The sequence below is a fragment of the Melanotaenia boesemani genome, chromosome 14 (assembly GCF_017639745.1).
Source record: "Melanotaenia boesemani isolate fMelBoe1 chromosome 14, fMelBoe1.pri, whole genome shotgun sequence".
In the NCBI taxonomy this organism is placed as follows: Eukaryota; Metazoa; Chordata; class Actinopteri; order Atheriniformes; family Melanotaeniidae; genus Melanotaenia; species Melanotaenia boesemani.
The window spans coordinates 22746811-22769653 of NC_055695.1; the positions used below are offsets into that span (position 1 = coordinate 22746811).

At 37.6% G+C, this 22843-nt stretch overlaps 2 protein-coding genes across 4 annotated transcripts; both read left to right on the top strand.

The window, feature by feature from the left end:
* On the top strand, positions 1-7049 carry npl (N-acetylneuraminate pyruvate lyase (dihydrodipicolinate synthase)). Of its 2 annotated transcripts, none has more exons than XM_042005920.1 (13): positions 1-343; positions 1020-1136; positions 1356-1441; positions 1615-1688; positions 3510-3597; positions 3688-3745; positions 4612-4687; positions 4776-4868; positions 4992-5137; positions 6054-6100; positions 6178-6262; positions 6357-6396; positions 6492-7049. In XM_042005920.1, the coding sequence occupies exons 3-13, from the start codon at positions 1362-1364 to the stop codon at positions 6635-6637; spliced, it is 933 nt and encodes a 310-aa protein (XP_041861854.1). In that variant the 5' UTR covers positions 1-343; positions 1020-1136; positions 1356-1361; the 3' UTR covers positions 6638-7049. The 2 variants fall into 2 exon arrangements, with proteins under 2 accessions (XP_041861854.1, XP_041861853.1); XM_042005919.1 differs by having other exon boundaries at positions 1-302.
* Positions 7050-8726: 1677 nt separating this feature from the next.
* Positions 8727-12546, top strand: sec22bb (SEC22 homolog B, vesicle trafficking protein b). Of its 2 annotated transcripts, XM_042005921.1 has the most exons (6): positions 8727-8950; positions 9945-9956; positions 10356-10465; positions 10602-10762; positions 10932-11078; positions 11220-12546. In XM_042005921.1, exons 1-6 carry the CDS (start codon positions 8876-8878, stop codon positions 11372-11374), a joined length of 660 nt encoding a protein of 219 aa, XP_041861855.1. In that variant the 5' UTR covers positions 8727-8875; the 3' UTR covers positions 11375-12546. The 2 variants fall into 2 exon arrangements, with proteins under 2 accessions (XP_041861855.1, XP_041861856.1); XM_042005922.1 differs by lacking the exon at positions 9945-9956 and having other exon boundaries at positions 8730-8950.
* The last annotated feature ends 10297 nt before the right edge of the window (positions 12547-22843 follow it).

Here is a 22843-nt window from a genome sequence, read left to right on the forward strand (position 1 = left end):
TTTACGGATAGAATGGATGGATCACGTCTGTTTACCAGTTTGGAAGTACCTGCCCTCTCTAGAACGTTAAAATTATGCCCAGTTGATGAATAAAAGAAGGAGACTGAGAAAAAGGATAGCATAAATGTTTACAATTTTGTAGCGCAGTGGCCCCGACTTCTGTTCAGACGAATGTAGACTATGCAGCCGAGTTTGTCTGTCCAGTCCTGCACGGATCCAGTTTACCACCTGCACCCGAACTCGTTAGGACGATTACCGACCCATGGATATCTTCCAGTGAAATATGGACTCGACCCGACGATGTAGGATATAAAACGCGACCCGACCCGCACTTTAACACATTGTAAATACACCTCCCTCCTTCCATTCATTGCATTAGTTTCTTAATTGTACATATTTAAAGTGATGATGTTGGTTTTTGTCGTTTTCATTTACAATAAAAAAGAAAGATAAAAATACAATAAATATTGTGAAACAGCATAATTGTGCCGTTTGTCTGACCTCTGTGACGTCAAAGTCGGATAAAATGCAACATGACCGTTCAAACCGATATATGCATCCCATCTAGGACCACACGTGAGAGTGGCCTGGGTCTGATAAAAAAAATCCGATATGAGTCACATAATAATAATAATAATAATAATAATAATAATAATAATAATAATGATAAAAACATCGGGAGTAGCAGTGTGATTTTATTATTCGAACTGATGTATAGAGACAGGGAAGTAGGCTATTGCACTAACATTTCACGATTTTGTTTGTGTAAAACTAAGACCTAATGATAGATAGATCCTAACAGCAAATAAAGCAGCATGTTTGGTAAATGGAAACTATAAACACATATAGTCCCTTAAAGACATCTTAAAACGACTGAGGGATATGAACACACAGAAAGTTAAGCTTCGTTTCAATGTGGAGAAAATCCTCTTTCAGACTGTTTTTCCCTAAACATGTTAACTACATTTCCCATGGAGCTTTGCGGTGTCACTTGACGGCTCAATTTTTTCACATGACAGGAATATTAACAAATCCCCGACGAGTGCTGGGTATTCTGAATCTGTCAGAACAAGTTAGAACCAGTAACATTCTTACCGAAGATACCAGGTGATTACAACGCAGAGAAGATCTTTAAGGTATGTAGGAATGTTGGACTGATTTAAAACACAATGCATCTTTTTATTAGTAGATTTTTAGGGCTTATATGAATGTGTTCTTGAGTTTTCCGCTCATGGAATGAGCTCTTAACAGTCATTATTAACTAAATGTATTTTGCCTTGTCTCTTATTTGTTCCCTGTTCATTCTACCTCTCTGTTTCAAGTTCTTTTTATTTTTGATTTTGTATATATATTAGGTAAACATGTCAGCCATGGTGCCTGTTAATAATGGAAAGCTGAAGGGACTTGTTGCAGCCACTTTTTCTCCATTCACTCCAGATGGGTAAGGGTCTTCTAGACATAGTCTAATTTCTTTGTTTTATGCACGCTTTCTCTGTTTTGCCACAATTATAGCACAGACTGACGTCAGCACATTATGTTCCCCTCTGAGGAGTGTATGGTGTTTTTTTGGTCAAATACTTAGTTCCTGTACTTTTTCACATTTTCCCAAAACAGTGAAATCAACTTACCAATGATTGGACAATATATTGACTACTTGATAGAGAAGCAAGGTGTAAAGAACATATTTGGTAAGTTTATAACTAGAAATCCTCATTTTGCTATTGTCTTTTTTATGTTGCCTTCTAAATGAACACACATTTTATGGAAATTAGTCTTCCAGTTTTCCATAACCTAAAGAAGTTAGGTGCATATGCACAGAGATAGGGGCACATATTCTATCCTATGTGAAAAAAAATTGTAGACAAATTTAAATATTTAAAAAAAAAGTAATATTAAGAGTATTATAAATATTACAGCAATTAAGTATCTCTTTAATAAAATGATATTACAACACTTACCCATCATTAGATTTGCGTGCAACATGATTCACTTACCCAGTTTGGTAAGAATGCGTGATTCACAGTATAATTTAGTAATCAGCCTCAGAGAACCTGATTATTTCACATGTATGCTGTATCAGATTTCTCCTTTTTCCTTCTGTTTTACTTGTTAGACAGATTCTGACAGAGCCTGGCTCTGAGTCATTGTGTTTATGCAGAAAGGGACACTCATACAGTGGACTGCAAAAGTTTCACTTGCCTTCGGTGATTTTCCTATTTTGTAGCAATTCATCCTGTAATTTAAATGATTATGTTGGCAAATGATGTAATACACAGATGTATAAGTTAGTGAAACCAAATTAAAATCAGACTCAGACATACTTTAATGATCAAAGACTGGGAAATTGTGGAAATAAGAAAATGGTTTTTAAAGGTTCTAAGAAACAGAAACATATGAATTTGCCTACTTTGCTTTGCAGCGTTAAATTAAGATCTGGTGCAGCCAGTTGCCTTTTTAAGTCGCTGTGCAGACCCCACTTTCAGTTTTTTGTTTTTTTCTGTTTTCTAGCTCAGTGGTTTTCTAGCTTGGTGGTCATAGTGCCACAAGAAAACAACATATTGACGCTCAAGAAGTCTCCAGTCATCTCAGAGAGAAAATGCTTTACAAGTACAGATTGTATTTGGGTTGTCAAATTATGTCTATCTTATATCTATCTATAAATTAAACCTTATATTAAAAATGAAAAGAATAGAAAATCATAGCAAAGATGCAAAAAAGGCATGCCTTCAATATTCATAAAGGTATTAAAGAGGCCAAAGCTGCAAATATCTATGCAGATATTGAAGGAAAAACTTGTGGTCTTCCAGATAATTAACAAGCATGACAACAATCCTTAGCAATACTCAGGTGATTTAGGGGGAACACAGGATGGCCAAGTCAAAGTCCAGACCTCTATCTGATTGAGAAAAGATTGCTGTGCTTTCACAACTCATCTAGTTTAAAGGAGTTGAGCAAAATAAAAGAAAATAAAAATGCTTGGAGTGGTAAATGTTTTCACAGTTGAACCACTTTGCTAAGAAAACCTCTGTAGATTACAAGAAAAATAAAAAAATAAAAGTTAGGTTATTTCTATAGAGCTAAACTTGACATCAGCTCAATGATTTTTGGCCATAATATGATTCATGTAATTTTAATGAATTAACATGGCTTTATCTCACCTTAACAGGAACAGGAATGTTTTATTTTTCACATTAACAACGGCTCTTGAAGCAGACATAGCTTCTGTCCTTCCTTTGTTTCCTTTACACAGATTTCTGTCATGCACAATTCAGTTTTGCAAGTGACCGTTATATTGTCAGACTTACACAGTAAAACATTTTGAGCCGTAGTCAATATAAAATACCGTTTTATGTGAATCTTTTCTTTTTCTGGTGATGACAGTGTGTTTTTGTGAATTAAGTCAACTACATTCATGAATATATTACAGCTGTCTAGTTTCAGCTTACTTTGCGATACTATTATAACATGAGCGATGGGGTGTAAATATGACAAACTCTACTTTTTCACAGTGAATGGCACCACAGGGGAGAGTGTGTCTCTCACTGTTGCCGAGAGGAAGTGTCTGACAGAAGAATGGTGTCTGAAAGCCAAGGGAAAGTAAGTACACCCTGTGTTTTTGAGTGAGTATGAGGGTGATAAAAGAGGAAAATATATTGTAAAATGTATTCTTAATATTTGTCTCAACAGAATGAATCAGGTGATTGTGCACGTTGGTTGCCTGAGTCTTAAAGATTCCCAAGAGCTGGTGAGTTGTGACCTATCTGCTTATATGATGGGAAACTAAACTAATCTGCCTTCATCGGGTTTATTTCCAAGTTATAAACATGGACTGGTTCCTGCTGCTGACAGAAAGCTGCCGGCAGGAAAACCTGAAACTATATTTCAGATTTTAATTTGACCTCAATAAGAATTTGAATTAGTATTAACTAGTATTAATTACTAATTAGTATTAGTATTTCAGTTGCAGAGTTATAAGCAAATTATTTCCACTCATTATTTGTGCTTTTAGACACCATGCAATTACAGAATAATAATAATATAAGCTTAACCCACTTGGTGACAACTTTAGTCAAGTTTTTTGTATGTTATAATAAATTGCAGAGCTGTTAAGAACATAATGTGATAATATAAAAATAATAGAAATACAAAGTGAATTTGTAAATTAAATAAAATAAAATAAATTGATATTTTAAAACGTTTTTGTATGGTAGAAGACAGGCTACCAAAATTATTTAAATATACCTACTGATTACAGAAATACAAATTTCATTATGGCTATGCAGTTATAAAGCAGAACCCTAAAAAACAGACACAGGACTCAAAGAGTTAATGGAGATGGGCTTGCTGTTTCCATCTTTTTCTGGTCTTTATTCCACCCTAATCTAACCAGTAAGATGATATATCAAGACCCTAGAATACACTGAAACTTCAGAGGAAAAGGTTAACTTTGTTGTCTCTATCAGTAGTTTTAATTACTACTAAAATGTTTAGCTTTTAAATAGTTTCTTATGTTAATAGTTGATATAAATTGATCATAGATTATTGTAACAGGAGCTTTACATTTCTTTTACCTTTCATTGATCTTCTGTGTTTTGTTTATCCTCCCTTCAGGCTCGTCATGCGGTAAAGGTCGGGGCTGATGGAATAGCAGTCATTTCTCCCTCTTTCTTCAAGCCCAAAACTGCAGGTGTGTGACGTAAGCCTCTGTTACTCTCATAGGAAGTGCACATCTCTGAAGTGAAAAAACCACATTCTCCCCTCTAACCTTGCTTCAGATGCTTTGAGGGCATACCTGCGGGAAGTTGCTTCAGTTGCTCCGACTCTGCCCTTCTACTATTACCACCTTCCAGCAGTCACTGGTGTTAATGGTCAGTGCCACTGATGATGATGATAATGATGATGATGGTCATTCAGAACCAGTCATCTCTTAAAACTGCGATATGTCAGATGCCTTTTGTGATGCGGGTTTGAAATATTCTTGTTTTCTTCAGTGCAAGTGAGAGATGTGATAGAAGGCATTGAGAAGCTCATCCCCTCATTCGGGGGCGTGAAGTTCAGTGGGAGCGACCTCATGGACTTTGGCCAGTGTATCAGTTACAGCCAGCCTCAGTGGTCAGTCCTGTACGGCATTGACGAGGTCAGTCATATTACTTAGTACTTGAAAAAAGTACTATCCCCTTTTGACTAGTTTACTGTTTGGTTGCTTTACAGCTTGCAATGAAAATAGACCTTTTTGGAGAGCGGATTGTATCTTTTTATTAACAAAACTTACCCGCTACTTTAAAGATGAAAAACTTGAACATGTGTAAGCGCTCGCCCAGCAGAGTCTCATTTGGATTGGGGCTGGTTTGGGCAGGGCAATTCTTAAACATGTCATTTTTTTCCCTTAAAATGTCTGGATGTTGTTTTAGTTGTAAGCTAGAGTGGTCACATGGTTTCCTCGCCCACCTAATTGAATGGTTTCAGATGTCCAGGGGTTCATATTTATACATACTACATTTTGGTCAGATATGCTGAAGGTTCACATGCACAGGTTCAATTACACATCACACACTCCTACATTTACACACAACAGTTACTGTTTCAAACCCCAAAAAAACTTTACTAACACCCCTCTCTTTCATGGGCATCTGGAAGACAGAATCCCATGGATCAGTATTACACTGATCAATAAGTATATATAGATAATTGAACATTTTGTGCGCAACTCTATGCATATTTAAAGTGCAAAATGCTAATTAAAATGAAAATGTGCCTGAATAAACAGCCAAAGTGCAATCAATCAATGATCTTCATGACTAGTCTTTTTTTTCTGGTTTTTCTCCGGTCATTCAACCCTAATCTGTGATTGACCTGTTGGGAGCGCTCCTCTTTAGTATGCTGCTTGCTTGGTGTTAAACCACTAAACAACACGATAGGAAAACACCAATGGGGGCAAATACTTTTTCAAGGCAGAGTGTTTTCTGTTTTTTATTTATTTATTTATTTTTATGTTTTGTGACACTAACCTCAGCCATAGACCCTAAAACAAATCCTGTGTATTTTTACTGTAGCAACTGTTAGCAGGACTGGCTATGGGAGCTAACGGAGCAGTTGGCAGGTTAGTGATCTTACATTTGCATAATGTTTCTTTCTCTATGCTGTAGTTATTTCTGTATTTAATTTCTCTGCCCACAGCACATATAACTATTTAGGATGTCATGTTAACGAGCTCATATCAGCATTTGAGAAGGGGAACCATGACCAAGCCAGAGCAATACAGGTAGCGCAGGTCTCTTTGCTGTTTGTTGTTGCCAGCTTCTCTTTCGTATTATTTATCTGTTGTCTTTGCATCTTTGTGCTACTTTTATGTGCAGTTCAAGATGCAGGAGCTGCTGAGTTATGCAATGAAAACCGGTGAGTGACGTTGTGTCGCAGTGTTGTCCCCTAAAATTTGAATTCTCTGAAAATAAATCGGTCTACATTCATAATTTCTTCTCTGTGTCTGACAGGATTTGACGTGGGAGTGAACAAGCAGCTGATGACAGATGTGTCAGGCCTGTCTCTGGGGCCCCCTCGACTCCCAGTGATGCAGTGTCCGTCTGATCACGCACAGCTGCTCAAAAAGAAATACCACAGCATTTTCACCAAATGTTGATGTCTTCATCTTAGATTGTTCAGCCTTGCATATCTAACATTTACCATATTCATGTTATTAACAATTGGAGGCATTTTTGCCTGATTTGATATATAAGAATATTTTGGGGCATTCTCCATTAACTGTCTATTCAGAACTGCTTTTTATAAACGTAGACATAGAGGATTACATTGCACACTGGACATGTCACAGGGTCTAAATGAAGTTTTATCTAATTATTCTTTCATGTGTACAATGGTGGCTAAGTCATATTTTAAGAATTTGATCACACATGTTATTTTCTAAAATTGAAACTGTAAGAAGGGTCTTTTCACGAATGGGCATAAAAGGGAAAACTACTGTTTTTGAAAAGTCTTTGTACTTTTTTAAATGATCACAAAACTGTGTCTAATAAATTTGTTTTTCTCTTGTATTTGCTTTTTTTCTTACATTATTTGATTTCATAAGGTCACATTTTTAAACTGGTGATGTGACCCAAGTACTCACAAAAAAGGGGGACATATGACATTTTATTAATCCAAAGTAAATTAAACTAGTTAGATATTAGAAATCAGCAGCCAGGAGCCTCAGCTGGGCAAACCAATTCAGTCCAATACCATAAGAAAGAGGACCCACAGGCGTCATCACACCTGGTATTCTCTCCAGCCTGAGATTCCAGACTTCTGCATTTCTCTGATTACTTATATTGCCTAGCAATAAAGTGCTTTGAGAGCAGCTTATTTGCAAACTAGGAAAAGAGAAAACACAGAGCAACTTAATAACTGAATTTAAATTTAATTTCAAATTTTTGTGCTTTTATTCTAGTCCTCAAACCTTTCATGATGGTTGTTATTCCTACAGAACTATTCAATCAGGTTTGGTAACAGAGGTGATAATAAATTCAACCATTACTTCATACACCACAAAAAAGTCTGTGTTCAGTGCAGTGTAAGCAGATGTGCAAGAACAGTAGATTGTAAATGTTTGAAATTTAAACCAGTGTTTAGAGCAAGATGAAGTTTGATGAGGTTATACCTCTTTTGCTGGCACCAAGATTCATTGAGCACTGCAAAAATGCAAATCAAATATTCACATTTCAACACAAACTTTGGATTTCTGTTTGTGTTTTAGCATCATGTTCAACCCCAGTTGCAATGTTCACCCTCCTCCCGTCTAGAGGGGAGGAGGAGTCTGATGCTTTCACACAGTTGTTAACCTGGTGAACTCAGGACACACACATTTGCAGACACACACACACACACACACACACACACACACGTAAATATTGTAAATTTAATATCCAGGTCGTACTGTCACACCATCTGTGTTTGCTTTTTCAATTAAAAAAAGTTTAATCTAATCTCATCTGAATTTTCTGTTTGATCTTTGCACCTGTAAGGAAGCAACAGAGTTCAAATTATTTTCTGCACGGTACCATCTGGCACTCATTCTTAATTTTAAGGCACATGTGAAAAGTAAGGGTTTTTTTTTTTTTTTTTTTTTTTTTGGTTGTTTTTTTTTTCTTTTGTTTTCTTTTTCTTATGTTTTTTAATCTCAGCTGAGGCTTTCTAAAAAAAGTCTAGTCTTTATTTTTAGTTGCTTGAACAATTGGATGATGCTGCTTGGATACATCAATGATGAATAAGGGGGCATTGAGCATTTGAGTGCATCAGATACCTTCACATGGGGGCACAGCTGGTTGATCAGCCTTCAGCTTGTGTCCAAGTGCCATTCTTTACCATGGATTCCCTCTCTGGATACACGGTCACCTCTCATTCTGCTGCTTATGTGATATTTTTGGTGGCTTTCCTTTCCTACGCCCCTCCAATACAAAAGAGTCCCCTGCAAAGTGTAACCTGTTAATGGACGCACAATGGGCCTTCTATTCTTTCTGCAGTCTGCAGCCGTTGCAGTCTGATCTGAAAACCTCAGCTGCTTCCCCAGTCATTCTTCAGCTGCCAATAACAAGCTGTGAAATAAGCAGAAATTTTAGTGGTAGTAGCTGTAGAAATAGACTAATATAATAAGTAATCTAATAAAATATGTAACGTTTCGTGGAACATTATAATTAGCGCTTTGGTTCCGCACAGTAAGCGAACGGCGGGATTTGACTGTGACACACAGAGCTGTAGCGTTTCCGGCCAGCTCAGCGCGTTAGTCCTGTGGTGTTGTCAGTTTACTGCTTGCCAAACAAACAGCAGTGCCAGCTAGCTATAACGTTTTCCGGGCCGTGGGAGAACAGCGAAACATTTGGGAAAGATGGTGCTGCTGACGATGATCGCTCGGCTGGCTGACGGACTGCTGTTAGCCGCTTCAATGCAGGAGGACGAGCAGGTTAACATTTCAGCCTTTTTTCCTCTGTGGACGCTGGCTGTGTATCGTTTCAGCCTGTCACAGTTAATGCTTTGATGTTGTACTGATATTCTGCTGTCGAGACACGTTAGCTAACAATAACACCCACAATCGGGGTAATTTTAATCCAGATATGTGTACCTTGGATGAAACAAACACTTGACACCTGGCTGTTAGTATTAAAGTTTATCTATATGACTTGGTTGATAAGTTAAGGAGGCCTGTCCTGTAAACAACCTTTTCTTTTTTTTAACTACTCAAGTCATCTTTAATCAGCCTGTTCTTGTTACTAAATCTTTGTTTGAAACCCTGAATTAATTTAAGAAACATTTCAGAATACTTTTCAGACTATCAGCTCTGCTTCCGCCTGTCATTGGGCGTTCAGTCAAACTCAAGTCTTTAACAAGATCAGTTACATCTTCATTATTTTAAAACATACTTCTTAATTAATGTGGGTGCAAAATGATGCCCTCGTTTACAAGCATTCCTGAACATGACGAGGTGCAGTTAAAATTAATGCTATATATGAACTAGTTATATCTTTTCAATGAGATCAAAGTTTTTTTTTTTTTTATGTACTGGCATGGAATTGAAGTAGATTAAGGGTGAAATGCACACTTGGCAAGAGGTATGTGGAAAAGAGTGTTGCAATAGCATAATTTGTCCACCAGAGAGCAATGTTATTTTCTGTATAACTCCTGCCTTCTGCATATTACATACTCCGTATATTAGTCAGTTATGAGTATGCAGAATGCAAAGGGACTGACATGCTTCTATGTTGATTTCAAGTCGACATTTATAATTGCTTTTTCAAAAGATAAGTGAGATAAGCTCTTCTAAAGTGGGACTGTACCCTTGATTAAAATACACTCTTGTTCAAATGGATGGCTTTTCTAACATGAGCTGTTTTATTCAAGGACATGACTAACAAAAGCCTAACATCTTTTCCTTCACTCTCTTGTTTGCTTTCAAAAAGGGAAGTGAAAAGGTTTGTTGTATCTCTGTGCTTCATCATATGTGTCTCTGTGATGCTGCAGTAGATTTTCATTTACTATAAACTGACTCAGATCCCAAGTGACTGTGTTTTTTGTGAAAGCATTGCCTTCTGTGTCGTATATACACTGCTGAGTCTGTCTGTAGACCTTTTAAGCAAATTATTTCTACCCAAAACACTTCGCAAGGCAAGAATGAAAATGTAGGTGATTTCTGTTTTTGTCTTCTCTAGGAAGCAGACATACTCAGATTGCTCAGCGTCATCCCTTTCTAGTGAAATTAGTTAGTAAATTCAGCCTACCATGGGGCACAGTAAAAGTCGGATTTAAAACAGCTTTATGTTTGCAATATCAGTAAGATGAGTGTTAACGGTTTGTATTTTTCCTCTGTATAGTTGGGTCGAGATCTTCAACAGTATCAGAGCCAAGCTAAGCAGCTCTTCAGGAAGCTCAATGACCAAAGTCCCACACGCTGCACTTTAGAGGCTGGCTCCATGTCATTTCAGTGAGTATGAAGAAGTATTCAAGAAATAAACAATCAAGACTTTTCTCTGCTCAACTCTGAGCAGTAATGTCCTGACAGGTTTTAAACACTTAAACACACTGTCCACCCCTACTTTATGCTTTAACTCTGATTTCAGCTATTTCATTGAGAAAGGAGTGTGCTACCTGGTGCTGTGTGAAGCTAGCTTTCCAAAGAAGCTGGCTTTTGCTTATCTAGAGGACCTGCAGGCAGAGTTTCATGATCAGCATGGAAAGAGGGTTCCGACAGTTTCCCGTCCGTACTCCTTCATTGAATTTGGTGAGAAAAAGAGAGCGTGGGCGTCCTTCTTACAGAAATATACTCTGAAACTGAAGGCATTAAACATGCAGATATATGACTCTCCAAATTCTTTATTGACACAAATTCTCAAACATGAATCCACGGGCTAATGCCTCAGTTGTTTGATTTGCACTCTCTTTCTACTTAGACACTTACATTCAAAAAACCAAGAAGTCGTACATTGACAGCCGAGCAAGAAGAAATCTGGGCAGCATCAACACAGAGCTCCAGGATGTTCAGAGAATCATGGTGGCTAACATAGAAGAGGTTCTGCAAAGAGGAGAGGCGCTCTCTGGTGAGTTTGCCAGGGAAAGCCTTTAATTTCACCTCATAATATAAATACCTCTGCTTTTGATTTAGTTCTCACATGTTTTTTTTTTTTCCTCTTTTTATTTTCCTTTTGTTTTCTTTTCTGTTTCATTTCTCTTTTACACAGCACTGGACTCTAAGGCCAGCAACTTGTCCAACCTGTCAAAGAAGTACAGGAGCGACGCCAAGTACCTGAACACCCGCTCCACCTATGCCAAGCTGGCAGCAGGTGGTGTCTTTTTCATCGTGCTCATTGTCTATGTTCGCTTCTGGTGGCTCTGAGAGTGGAGAGAGGAGAAGAGGAAGAAGGTATTGGAAGGGAAAATGAGCCGTACACAGTCTGCGGACACTAAGAAAAGCTGTCACTTTCAACTAAAAACAGGATCCCTGCTCTTAATAAGACTTTGCAGACATACCACCGCCCATTTTGTTCTTGCCTGTCCATGGATGTGTGATCTGAATGTCAGTGTCATCATGCATAATTTTATTATTACTAATTATACAATAGTGCTCAAGTAGACGGTGAGAAAATGAATGCTTGAATCTGTGTGTGTAGGTCTGGATTGATTGTTTTTAAAGTTGACTTGTGTGGAAAAAGAAAGACTTCCTGTTTTTTGAGTTTCCAAAGTTGCTGTTGCTAAAACAGGAGTGACTGATTTAATCTTTTATACATTAACAATCCAGCTAAAACAAACAATAAACAACTCACATTATAGGACAATAAACACATAGGAGTGTCATCATTTAACATAATAACTCTTGTAGTGATGGACAATATGCCAAATCTATTGTAGTTACATTAATCCTCAGCAGTAGTCTCAGTAACGATACCGACAGAAGAAACTGAAACTGATTTTTTTTTTCTTCCAAATACTGTATATAAGGCTGGAAAATGCTACTTTATTTGTTTAATTAAGCTAACTTTTTCCACATTTATGGGATGTCAGTTCATTAATAGTAAGTAAAGTAATTATTTTGGTCTCAAAATGACGCAGTCTGTTTTAGCTTTACCCAAACTTATTATTTCAGCATTTTCTTGCAGAATAGAAATAGTTGTGTGTGAGGTTAGTGCGCAACAGTGGGTCATAAAGGTGTTTATTATCATACACAGAAGGCAGAAACCCAGTTTTCTATTAGTTACACCTTACTCTGTTATAAATAGTAATAAAATCTGATCTGTATCATCTCACTTCTCTCACACTGAAAGTCTTCATCACAGATGAAACTACCCTTTGTAAGATGGTAGCTGGAATATAAAAAATAGTTTTTTGTAAATAGAAAGTCCACTGGACTGTTAATTGGTTGTTGTAAAAGTTATTGAATTACTAATATGTTAAGCTTTATGTTAAGGCTACGCCATCTCAGTCTTTGTGGGGTACTTTAGTTGGAGAGGAATTACAGAGCTGGTAGAATTGTTGACACTTAAATCTTACAAAAATGACAATTTCTTCAAATAAAAATCTAAAAATAAATGCAAATCTACCAACTTTGTGCAGCTTATAGATTTAAATAGTGCTCAAAGTTATTTAGTGTCTTTATTTGAACAGTGTGAAACGATTATCAACATATAATTAACAGTGTTCAAAAAGGAGTGGGAAGAAGGCTAAGCTTATGGAATCTATGCCTTCTCCCTGGGTCAATGTATTACTTCCATATTTCTTGCATTTTCTATACGTGTACAAAATCTTAACAACAACAATATTGTAAATGATAAATATCACAATGTTCTTGGCTCCATAGCAGTTAAGATTAATCATAAACAGATTTAACAAATTAACATAACAGCCAAAGAAAGTTACAGCAACAAAACGGTTCCAGTCGTGTGAAATGAAAACCTATAACCTGGAAGCAGCTTTTGATAAATTCTTGTAGCCATCTACTGTTTTTTTACAGTTGTGTGATATTTTCTGTCTCTTGTCCAGTGCAGGAGTCTTCAAAAGTTGCACATATTAGCTCACTTAAGAGTTTTCACTGAGTTCAATTAAAAGATAAAATCTTCAGACCCTAGTATCTCACCATAAATCTATTTTTGACATCTGCTAACACATTTCACACTAAAATGCCTTGATAATCTTCTGATTTAATCTTTCACGTGACACATGCCCAGGACCACAAAAGAAACCTTCACCATGTGTCAGTGTTGGTATAATTTTTTCTTTATCGTCACCTATAGATGAGCTGTGGGCTCACCGAGGTGTTTAGGATGTGTTGCATGAGTGTGAAATGGAGACGAACTTGTACCCTTTGGAGTTAAATCTTCAATATGTTGGAGGATGCTCTCAGAAGGTTGCTAATAATTCTGATAAGGAGTGTATAAATCTAACCCAACTATTATATAGTTGAACCTGTCCTCTGGGCCAGTTTTGATTATGTTCCTTACAGCAAGCAAACACTTTCACAAGATTAGGTGTCTGATTTGAGTATGTTCATTTTGTATGAAGATATCACAGTTCTGGATATGACTTCAAAGTGTATTCTCACTAAGAGTCACATAAGTAACTTCTTTCTGCTCGCAGCTTGAAGGGACACTTTCTCTTTTTCTGTTCTGTCTATGAATAAAATCATTTGCACAAAACGCGCTTCCTGCCTGTCACATTGTCTTGAGTTTAGCTGATGACTATCAGAAGTTCATTGTACAAGTATCTACAGTTGAAGCAAAACTATCACTTCCTGAGAATGCAAAATACACATATACTGTAGTGCAAAAGGAATTTACTGGTTTGAATTTACATATCTGAAAATCTAAGATTTAACCTTTAAAGCTGTTTGTTTTCTTGACTAATATACACAATGCAAAATACTTCCTGGAAAAAAAACCCCAACAAAAAATGTATAAAATGGGGGTGATGTGAAATAAAGGGCGCAGCCAGCACCAGTTTATGAAAAAGGAAGCTTGGTGACTCAGAGCATACTCATGGGTATGCTGTCATAATAAGACGTTTTTTCTTTCAGGCCCACACATAGGTTCAGTAAAGGACAGAAGCTGTATCAGTGCTTTTATAAGGTTCCAAATTTTACCCAAATTTTTAAACCGAGGTACTCTTGAGCCTCTTCCCTGTTGTATACCTCTTTTGGCCAGCAGGTAGAGGGCTTTGCTCACTGGTGCACTGCTGCAAAGTGAGGCCTACAAATTTCCAAATTTTGCAACCGCTGCTGCTGCTGCTGGTCTCTTGTTTGCTGGTTAAAGGATGGAAAAATATAGGTTGCAGTTTTTAGGGTAGAGTGAAAGAGGGGGGGGAAAAAGAAAGAAAAACAGACTTGCAGACGTAAGCTTCTAGCACTGTAAACTTTCAGACCTGCAGACTGAATCCTCAACTTGAGACAGAACAGGAAATGTCAGAAAAAAATGAGAAGCAGCAGAGGATAGCGTGCCAAAAAACAAACCACAGGGTATAGGCTAACCTTTTCACCTCTGAAGGGAAGTGGAGTTGGTTCTCAAGTTGTGATAAAATATATCTTTCTTTGTAATCTTGTTTAATTTTAAACAGTTTCAACATGCTTTTTTTTAAACTATCATCATTTTCTCACAGCTTTTAATTTTTTTTTTTTTTTAACTGTCTGTGTTGCTGCTTGCTGCTTGCTTGTCACTAAGTGGCACTATGAGAAATAATGTGCTCACCTTTGTGGTCTTGCCTGCCCTGCCAGCCTTAACTTACTTTCAGTGTTTCTCACTCTTTGACCAGTAGCTCTACTTTTAAATCTGCTTGCTTTTTACCAATAAGCAACCACACAAAGCAAGCTGGTTCTGTGAAATGTCTTACGCTAAAGTGTTTATCTCATGATGCAATTTGGAAAATTTGTCATTTAACTTTAATATATCTAAAATAATGCACCTCATTTCTGCAGGCAAATCTATATCTGTTGTTGCAACAATTCAGTTGTGTATTAATTACCTACCAAGATATTAGACTGTTCTAACATTTGATTTTCTTTAGTATATTTAAAAATTGATCATTTATATCTAATAGTGATTATTTGTCCTTGTCTGTGTTCAGTCATTTCTTTCAGAATTCAGTGTTTTTGTGGCTGTAGCGAGTTAAGAATGTGCCATCTGCTGAAACGTAAAGAAAATAAGGCCCTGTGTCAACTGGGTGATTTTAAAAGTGTGTCAACTTCACTGTGCTTAAAGAAGCGACAGCATGCCCTTCTCTCGCTCCAGTACTTTCTTTCCTTCCTCTGTAGGTTACCATGGCAGCAGCGAGTGTGTGACAGTCATGTGAAAACGAAGCTGATTGGATTAAAATACTTTGTGTGATCAGAGGTCAGGAATATGGCACATGTACTAAACACACATAGCCTGCACACACTCACTCATTGTCGCAAAAGTCAGTGTCATCTAAGGAAAAATCTCTGGCGTACACTGTCGCAAACTCATATTACCCTATCTTGATTCAATTTCCTGTCAAAGGCACAGACAGAACCACAGGTCCACCCACATACACTTGACGCCGTCTCTTGTAACTTTAAGGAAACAGCACCTTAAATTAGTATCACGTCCACCGTCATAACCGGCCAGTGTTTCAGTCCTGCTGACTGGCAGATTTGAAGCAGCACTTTAGCTTTTAACTTTCACAGACACAAACATGCAGACAGCAAACTCAGTCACAAATGCTTTGATTCCTTCACTGTGGGCCCCTCATCCATCGAAGCTCACCAATATTATCTCATTAACCCATTAAGACATGAGACGCCCTCCAGACATGGCCACATGCATACTCATATGTCACATCAGGTTCATCTTGACAAACCAAAGAAAATTCTCTCTTTGACCAATAAATTAATAAAACATGGTACAAACAGTGAAGTAGACACAAATAGATTATCATGGACAGTTATGTACTATAAAGTTATCATTACAGAAGAGGTAGGCTGTTACGATTGTCATTAGTTTTGTATCTTTTGTTTGCTCAAAAACCGAATGTTTGGACCGATGGTGGCAGCATAATGTCAAGGGTTCATTAAATTAACTTCAAGGTAAGCGCGAGGGGGAAAAATCATCTCACAAGTTTTAACTGACTAAGTTGTTAATGGCACAAGAGGAAAAAGTTAATCGATGTCAGAAAGATTTATGCTTTATAGATCATAAACAACTGCAGTTCCATTTCTAAGGAAATTTTGTGAGTTTCTCAACAACTCTACAGACCAAGCTGGCTATGCTGACAGAAATCTGGGTCAGTTTTGCAATAATGAAAAAAAGGTTAAAAAAAGAAAAAAAAAGAAAAAGAAAAGAAAAAGAGTTGCTGTATAAATCTCTCTCTCTCTTTTGATTTTTTTTGTTTGTATTGTTTTTTTTGTTTGTTTGTTTGTTTGTTTTGAAGGAATAAAGTAGAAATTAGATGTCATGAAGTAAAAAAGATGGTAATCTGAACTAAACTCTTTGTTAATGGGATTAGAATACAATGATGTAAAAGTCCTTCAACCCCAATTTAGTTGAAAATGAAAAAAGAACTAAGACAGAAAAACTTCCCTGGCATGTTAAACAAAGACTCTTTCAGACGTAAAGATGGGAAGGGGTTCAGGCAGAAGAGGTGGTGCAACACAGAGGTAAACATGCCTCTGTCCCTATTTTGTGTAAGTAAAGGTTGTAATTTTCCTCTGCACATATGCAGTATCGTGGGAAAGTGCAGTGAGATGTGGACATGTCATCATCCTGTCGCTAATGGCCATAATAAAAATGTATTCCATCAAACCAGCTTCTCACATCATCCCAGCGGCCTCCGTGTTTCTTCCTCTTCATCTTCTTCCCTCAAGCTCCGGTCTCCTCCAATCAGAGCAGAGGGAAGCTGCAGGAACAGCAGCTGTATGGCAGAGAAGAGGATCATAAAACGCAGGAGACCAAAAGAGGAAGTCGAGGGACCTGATGAGTTATTGCCCCACCAGCACACACACTGGGTCCTGGGAACTGGGAGCTTCTCACAGGGGGGGTCAGTGTGAAGTGTTTTGCACAGGCTTGGACTTGCTCTGCACTTTGTGTCTGGTTTGTTACCTCATCAATGGCCAGTAAGGACCAGTCACACTTTCCTATCATATACTCCATGTCTATTGGAAAATAAATAAATAAACAAACAAGACCACTGGGAAATTATCTTTTGTCCTAACATGACACATTTATATAAATTTATAAATAAAAATCTACACTGAGCTCTATGGTGTTTGCTGTGAATGTGTGGGAAATATGTAAATGTTTAAAAATAGTTGAGAGATTAGTACATGAAAGAAAATGAGAACAAAGGACTATTTACATATTAAAATATGATGGAGATGCTTCAGACAGAGCAATGAGTCAGAGCCGAGTCAAAAACACTCCTCTGCAATACTCAGTAGTTTGTCAGTGGGTTACCATATTGGTTAATCTGATGTCATATACAGTAAGTAAATATTTATCTGAGCACCTTCTCTTGCTTGTAATTTTATAACACTTTTGGTTTATTAGTAGAGTCATATCTAAGAAACACACAGAGTTCATCTGTGGCTGTGAGAAAGTAAGGACTGAAGTGTGAATTCCAGCCATGCCTGTCTTTTAGCAGCTTGTGAATTTATGACACAATTAACCCTGGAAGATGTGTCGAGCACACTCACTTTACACTCTCGATAACTTTCAGCATGTGAGTTAAATAGACAAAAATGCAGACAAACATGGTCTGGACATGTGTTTCACATTGGGCATGCAGAAAATGCACAGTGCTTCTGAAACATGTTCACAAGCTCTGTGCTCACACAAGCAGAGGTACTGCATGAAATCTTTAATAATCTGTTCTAGTTTAAAAATGCAAGGATGTATTCTATCTTGTGTAATATTACTCTTTTTTTCTTGTCCTTTAGAGTCTGAGTTTAATATTAGATTAGTTTGACCCAAATGCACCTTTTGGCCTTGGGGTCAGGGCATGATGGAAGTGCTTGTTCATGACCTTGTCAGTGTGTTTGTGTGTTTCTGCTTTGGCACTGGGGTGCACAAGTGTGCTTGTGTGTATATGCATCTGTGTTTTTCTGTGTGCTAAATGTTAATGCTTGAGGTGACTTTGGTTGAAAGTTGCTTGACTCAGTGTGCCTTCCATAAGACCCTGCTAAAATCCAGCTGTCATTAATAAGGAGAAATATGTTTTCATTCTAAAAAAGTAATCCTTTCAACTTTTAGATTGGTTTGTGCTCTGTTAAATATCTACTGCAACAAATGTCATAGTTCATGGTTTAGGTTACATAAGAGCATCCCTTTGAACTAACCTGACCCACAAAGCAATGATATTTTTACCCTGGTAGATTATATAAAATTATCCTTGAATTTGTAATTTCTTCCATGAATAACAGGCCTCAGGGGGATAAAACCTAACACCAAACCATACAGATACTAAAACTTACATGTGGTTTCAATCAGTTTGGTGTGGAAATTTGTTTGTAGTTCAGTTATAGCTGTATATTTGCTGCATGTAATTATATAATATTTTTCATATTCACATTCAGTTTGCTTCCTGCAGCAGTGACAACATTCATTCCAGACATTCAGCTTTGAAGACAGAGGAGTGCTTTTGCTCCCTAAATAAGAATTCCCCATGCATGAGTGCATCTGTGCAGATATTTAAAAGCCTGTACTTTAGTGGTAGTTTAAACTTAAGTCGGATGTCCTTCTCTGCACATCTAAGCCTTAATCTAAACCATCCTTTATAAAATGAAGAAAACTGAAAGCTGTTACAAGGTGGTGTAATAATAATGGGAAACACCAGGAGTAATAGGCTACCACCAAGTGTACAATATCAAAATGCTAGTTAGGCTGCGTATTGCACTTCAACCATAAGTTGTTTGTGACTTAGGGAATTGGAAAGCAGGGTGGTGTTATGTATGTGCGCCTGTGGGTGGGGAAAATAAACCTTGCAGGATACAGATGACACTGCCAAGGCTGCTATTTTCCCACAGTGCAGTATAAATAGCCTGCTGGTGTGGGGTGATGGTGGGCATGCTGGGGCGCTCAAGGGAGGATCCCATACACACACAACAGCACATTCCTGTCCACCTGGCCCTGCCGCAGCCTAAGGTCAGTTTACAGGATGTGTTCACATACACGCAACCCTTCCTCCTCCTCACACCTTTCCTTCATCACCTGTTCTTTCGCCACTATGCCAGGCCTCCTTATCCTCCTTACTAGAGACCATCTTGACTGAGATGGCCTCATCACGCATGGTCACATCGAGGCTTCGCACTTGCTGACTCTCCAGCCTTTGACCACTTTGGAACGCTGTGACACATTCACTCACGGACACTATCTTGGTTTCTCACACAAACATAATAACAAAATCTCTGCTTTCCTTCAAGAAGATGACCCCTGCCAAACACAACACTGGTGCAACATGCACTGTTGCGTGTCCTGCATATCCAGAACCACAGGGCTGTGATGACTAAATTAAGCTTATTTTCTTTCATCTTTCATATTCTCTAAACTGGCGAACTATGGGCTGAGATGATAACCTCAGTTTAATATTAATGGATTGTACAGTAAATCAGTTTGGACCTATTGCAACCAGAAAAGCCATAAATGTGTGTGTTTTGCAATAAAACCAAAGCTAGTCAAAATCTTGCTCAGGTATGTTTACTTTCTTTGGACATTATCCCATGTCAAACCAAGTAAATGATTACACTCATATAGTGCTGATCTGGGAGCCTTTTTCACTTTTGAGAGCATTATTGTCCCCAGTGTTGACATTTGAGTTGTATAACCTGAAGTTCACACAGGAAAGTAATTACTGTGATTAAATACTTGGAATCCTTGTATCAGATCTATATCGCTGTATAAATGAGATACCATGTGGCTTCTTATCTTGTTGACCTGACTAGTGGTTGTTGATGTTTGCAAAAGGAGCCACTAACACTTTCATGCCAGAGAGTAAAACATCACCTCACAACTTTGATCTACAAATTTAATTCAAACTCCTACTCAATAAATCCATGCGTCTTGTAACTGGTTACAAAAGGAGGGTTGTATAACAAATACAAAGCTGTCTGCAGACTGCTTCTTTCACAGCAGTTTTAACAGATCGCTGAGAGGGAAGAAGTTATAATCAAGCCTAAATATATCACATTTAGCATCCTGTGTACCAGATCTGCTTATACGAAAAAATTTGCATTAAAACAAAAAAAAATTGTGCAGGATTTTTGACAAGAGGTAGAGCGTCAAAGCTTCGCAGTGACTGATTGAGGTTGACAAATGTTCATCTCACCAAAGCCAATACAAAATGTCTGTTACTCAAGACGTACTGAAAACTGATCCCAGTGAGGGCTGCATGGCTTTACAAAAGGTTACCAGACGTGTGCTCAAAATTCTATAATCCAAAAAGTGTCTAATGGGTAGAAAATATCTGAAGTAAATAAAAGGAACTAGAGGCTTAGTTGTGCACAATTGCTGATGCAAGTACAAATACAAATACAAATACAAATCAGCAGCCACAGCCGAGTAATGAAAAGTCTATCAGTCCCTGCTGCTACTAATTATAGAAAAGCATCATATGCACACTTCATACTAGCACTACTTTAAAGGCAGACATTCTTGCTGAATAACAGGTAAATATCTGGTTTGATTTTCCACATCAAACTGTGAGAAGATGATTTGTTTATGGTTAAGGGGAGAGCACAAGAACTTGTATATTCAAAACTTCCCCAGTGTAATCAGTCACTACTATCATCCCCATGAAGGCCATGCTCTGCAGTATTAATCTACTGGCAGACAGCTGGAGTCAACCTGACCGATGAGCTCCATATCAATGTGAAGAGCCCCAACATTGATTAAGGCTCACTCTCACCAGCATGGCATCTCCTGATGGCTCTGAGCCAGGCCAAATTTTATTACTACTCTGTGGTATATCTGACACACAAAGAGCTAATATGCATGGTAGCTGATCCAAAGTGAACTGTGCTAAAGCTGAAATTCTGAGGGCATGCCTGTTTATTTTCTTTCGTTCAGTGAGTCTTAAAACTGTTTTTTTGCTGGTGTTCATAAATGTTTTTAGCTCTTTAGAAGCTGCAGTTGTTCTCTGTTTGTGTTAACAGATATAGATGAATAGTTTTTGTTAAAACGGATTCAATGCATACCTGGCTTTCAAACGTGTATGTTTTTCTTCTCTCAAAAACTGTGTTGGACCTCTGTGGTCTACCATCAGAGCAAACGCAAAGAGGAACTAATCAGTGTTTCTGCTTATGCGGTAGAGCCACACCCTTTCTCATCCCGTCTCCCCAAACTACAGAAGCCCACATCTGGAGTGACATCATTAAGAAAACAGCACTGCAGACAAAGTGATCCTGCAAAATGATTTATCTTGCATTACTAAATACTCTTAGAAAGACTGACTCTTGCTAAAAGAATTTAATTTAAAGCCATAAAACAACATTTACAAAATACAAATACAGGATATGCTGATTAAGTCACACATCTGTAAGAGCATGAGGCCAGGTTTGTCAATAAAAACAGCATCTGACCAAATGCCTGCAGCATTTGTTGTCTGCCAGCACCTGACATCCAGCCATGCATGGGGAGCAAGGGTTTGACTTTGGCCACAGCAACAAAAGCACTGTCAGTACAGACCCCTGAGGAGATCAATTTGCTCTCCTCTGGTTCCAGGCCTTTCAGCAGGGTTGAATAGAGGACAAAGGGCCAATCACAGCAGCGGGAGGCTTGGCAATGTTTTTCTAATGGGGTGTAAAGACAAACAAATCACTGGGATGAGACTTGGTCTTATTATGGTGATGAGCCTGTGATTTACACCTGGATCATTCACCCTGATTAGGGATAATTAAGTTGGGATTTCTGTGATCGCTAATGGTTTATAAAGTCTGGTGAATGAGCCTGAATTTTGATACAGAAGCGAGTTGTATAGGGCAGTACTGGGAAGTACTTCAAAATGTATTTGACACAATTGTACAGAACAACTTGACTTGCACTTTCGTGCAATTATATATATATATATATATATATATATATATATATATATATATATATATATATATATATATATAATTTTAAGGTTAAGGTTAAGAAGTAGGCATTTGAGTAGATATGGTAAGGTTTGTCTTTTTTTTAAAAGATCAAATATACTATTTTTAAAAAATCCGAAATTATTTGCAGAATTTCACACAAAGAAATTAAAATCTTCTCATTTCTGGTGACATAACCTGAAACTTGTAGCAGAGAAGTCTGCATCAACAATATTCAAACAGCTATCAAAGTTGAGGCTACGCTGTTTGCACATGAGTTTTAAATCTTCCACAACTGTCAACAAACTCAACATCTTTCTATCCAGGTTACCTGAAAACTACAGTTGTAATGAGCTGGTGACCTGAACTCTGGCATATTTTTTGGTATTAGTTGCTTAAAAAACATTAAAAGCCGCCGCTGAAGTGTGGGTGTGAAAAGACATCACGGGGAAAAACGTGCATTTCGTAAGGAGTGGAGAAAGAGAATAAAAAAAGAGCAATCATCGAACGGGTTAATTTTGAGTCATACCAGGCTAGCCAGAAGTAGAAAAATGAGAGAAAAAATTCCTCCGCCACGACGACACTTGGAACGAAAACTTTAAAATTTTGTCTGGTGTTGTTGTGTCCGCAATTAAATAAACATGTAATGTTAGTAACTATACGATTAGTTGAATTAAACACTTTGACACATATATATAATTTTAATCCGGTTTTAAAAATCTTTTTAACCCAACGATAGAGCCTCACTTAGTCAAGCGGAAGGATATGTTTTTTTTCCTTCACTCGCTGTGACTTCGG

What these genes read in the sequence shown, in the direction of transcription:
- npl (XM_042005920.1), top strand. Translation starts at nt 1,362, where the DNA reads ATGTCAGCCATGGTGCCTGTTAATAATGGAAAGCTGAAGGGACTTGTT. An exon ending in CTTCAAGCCCAAAACTGCAG is followed by an intron (nt 4,688 to 4,775) that starts GTGTGTGACGTA and finishes ACCTTGCTTCAG; the next exon opens with ATGCTTTGAGGGCATACCTG. An exon ending in AGCAGTCACTGGTGTTAATG is followed by an intron (nt 4,869 to 4,991) that starts GTCAGTGCCACT and finishes TGTTTTCTTCAG; the next exon opens with TGCAAGTGAGAGATGTGATA.
- sec22bb (XM_042005921.1), top strand. Translation starts at nt 8,876, where the DNA reads ATGGTGCTGCTGACGATGATCGCTCGGCTGGCTGACGGACTGCTGTTA. An exon ending in GTACTCCTTCATTGAATTTG is followed by an intron (nt 10,763 to 10,931) that starts GTGAGAAAAAGA and finishes CTTTCTACTTAG; the next exon opens with ACACTTACATTCAAAAAACC. An exon ending in AAGAGGAGAGGCGCTCTCTG is followed by an intron (nt 11,079 to 11,219) that starts GTGAGTTTGCCA and finishes TCTTTTACACAG; the next exon opens with CACTGGACTCTAAGGCCAGC.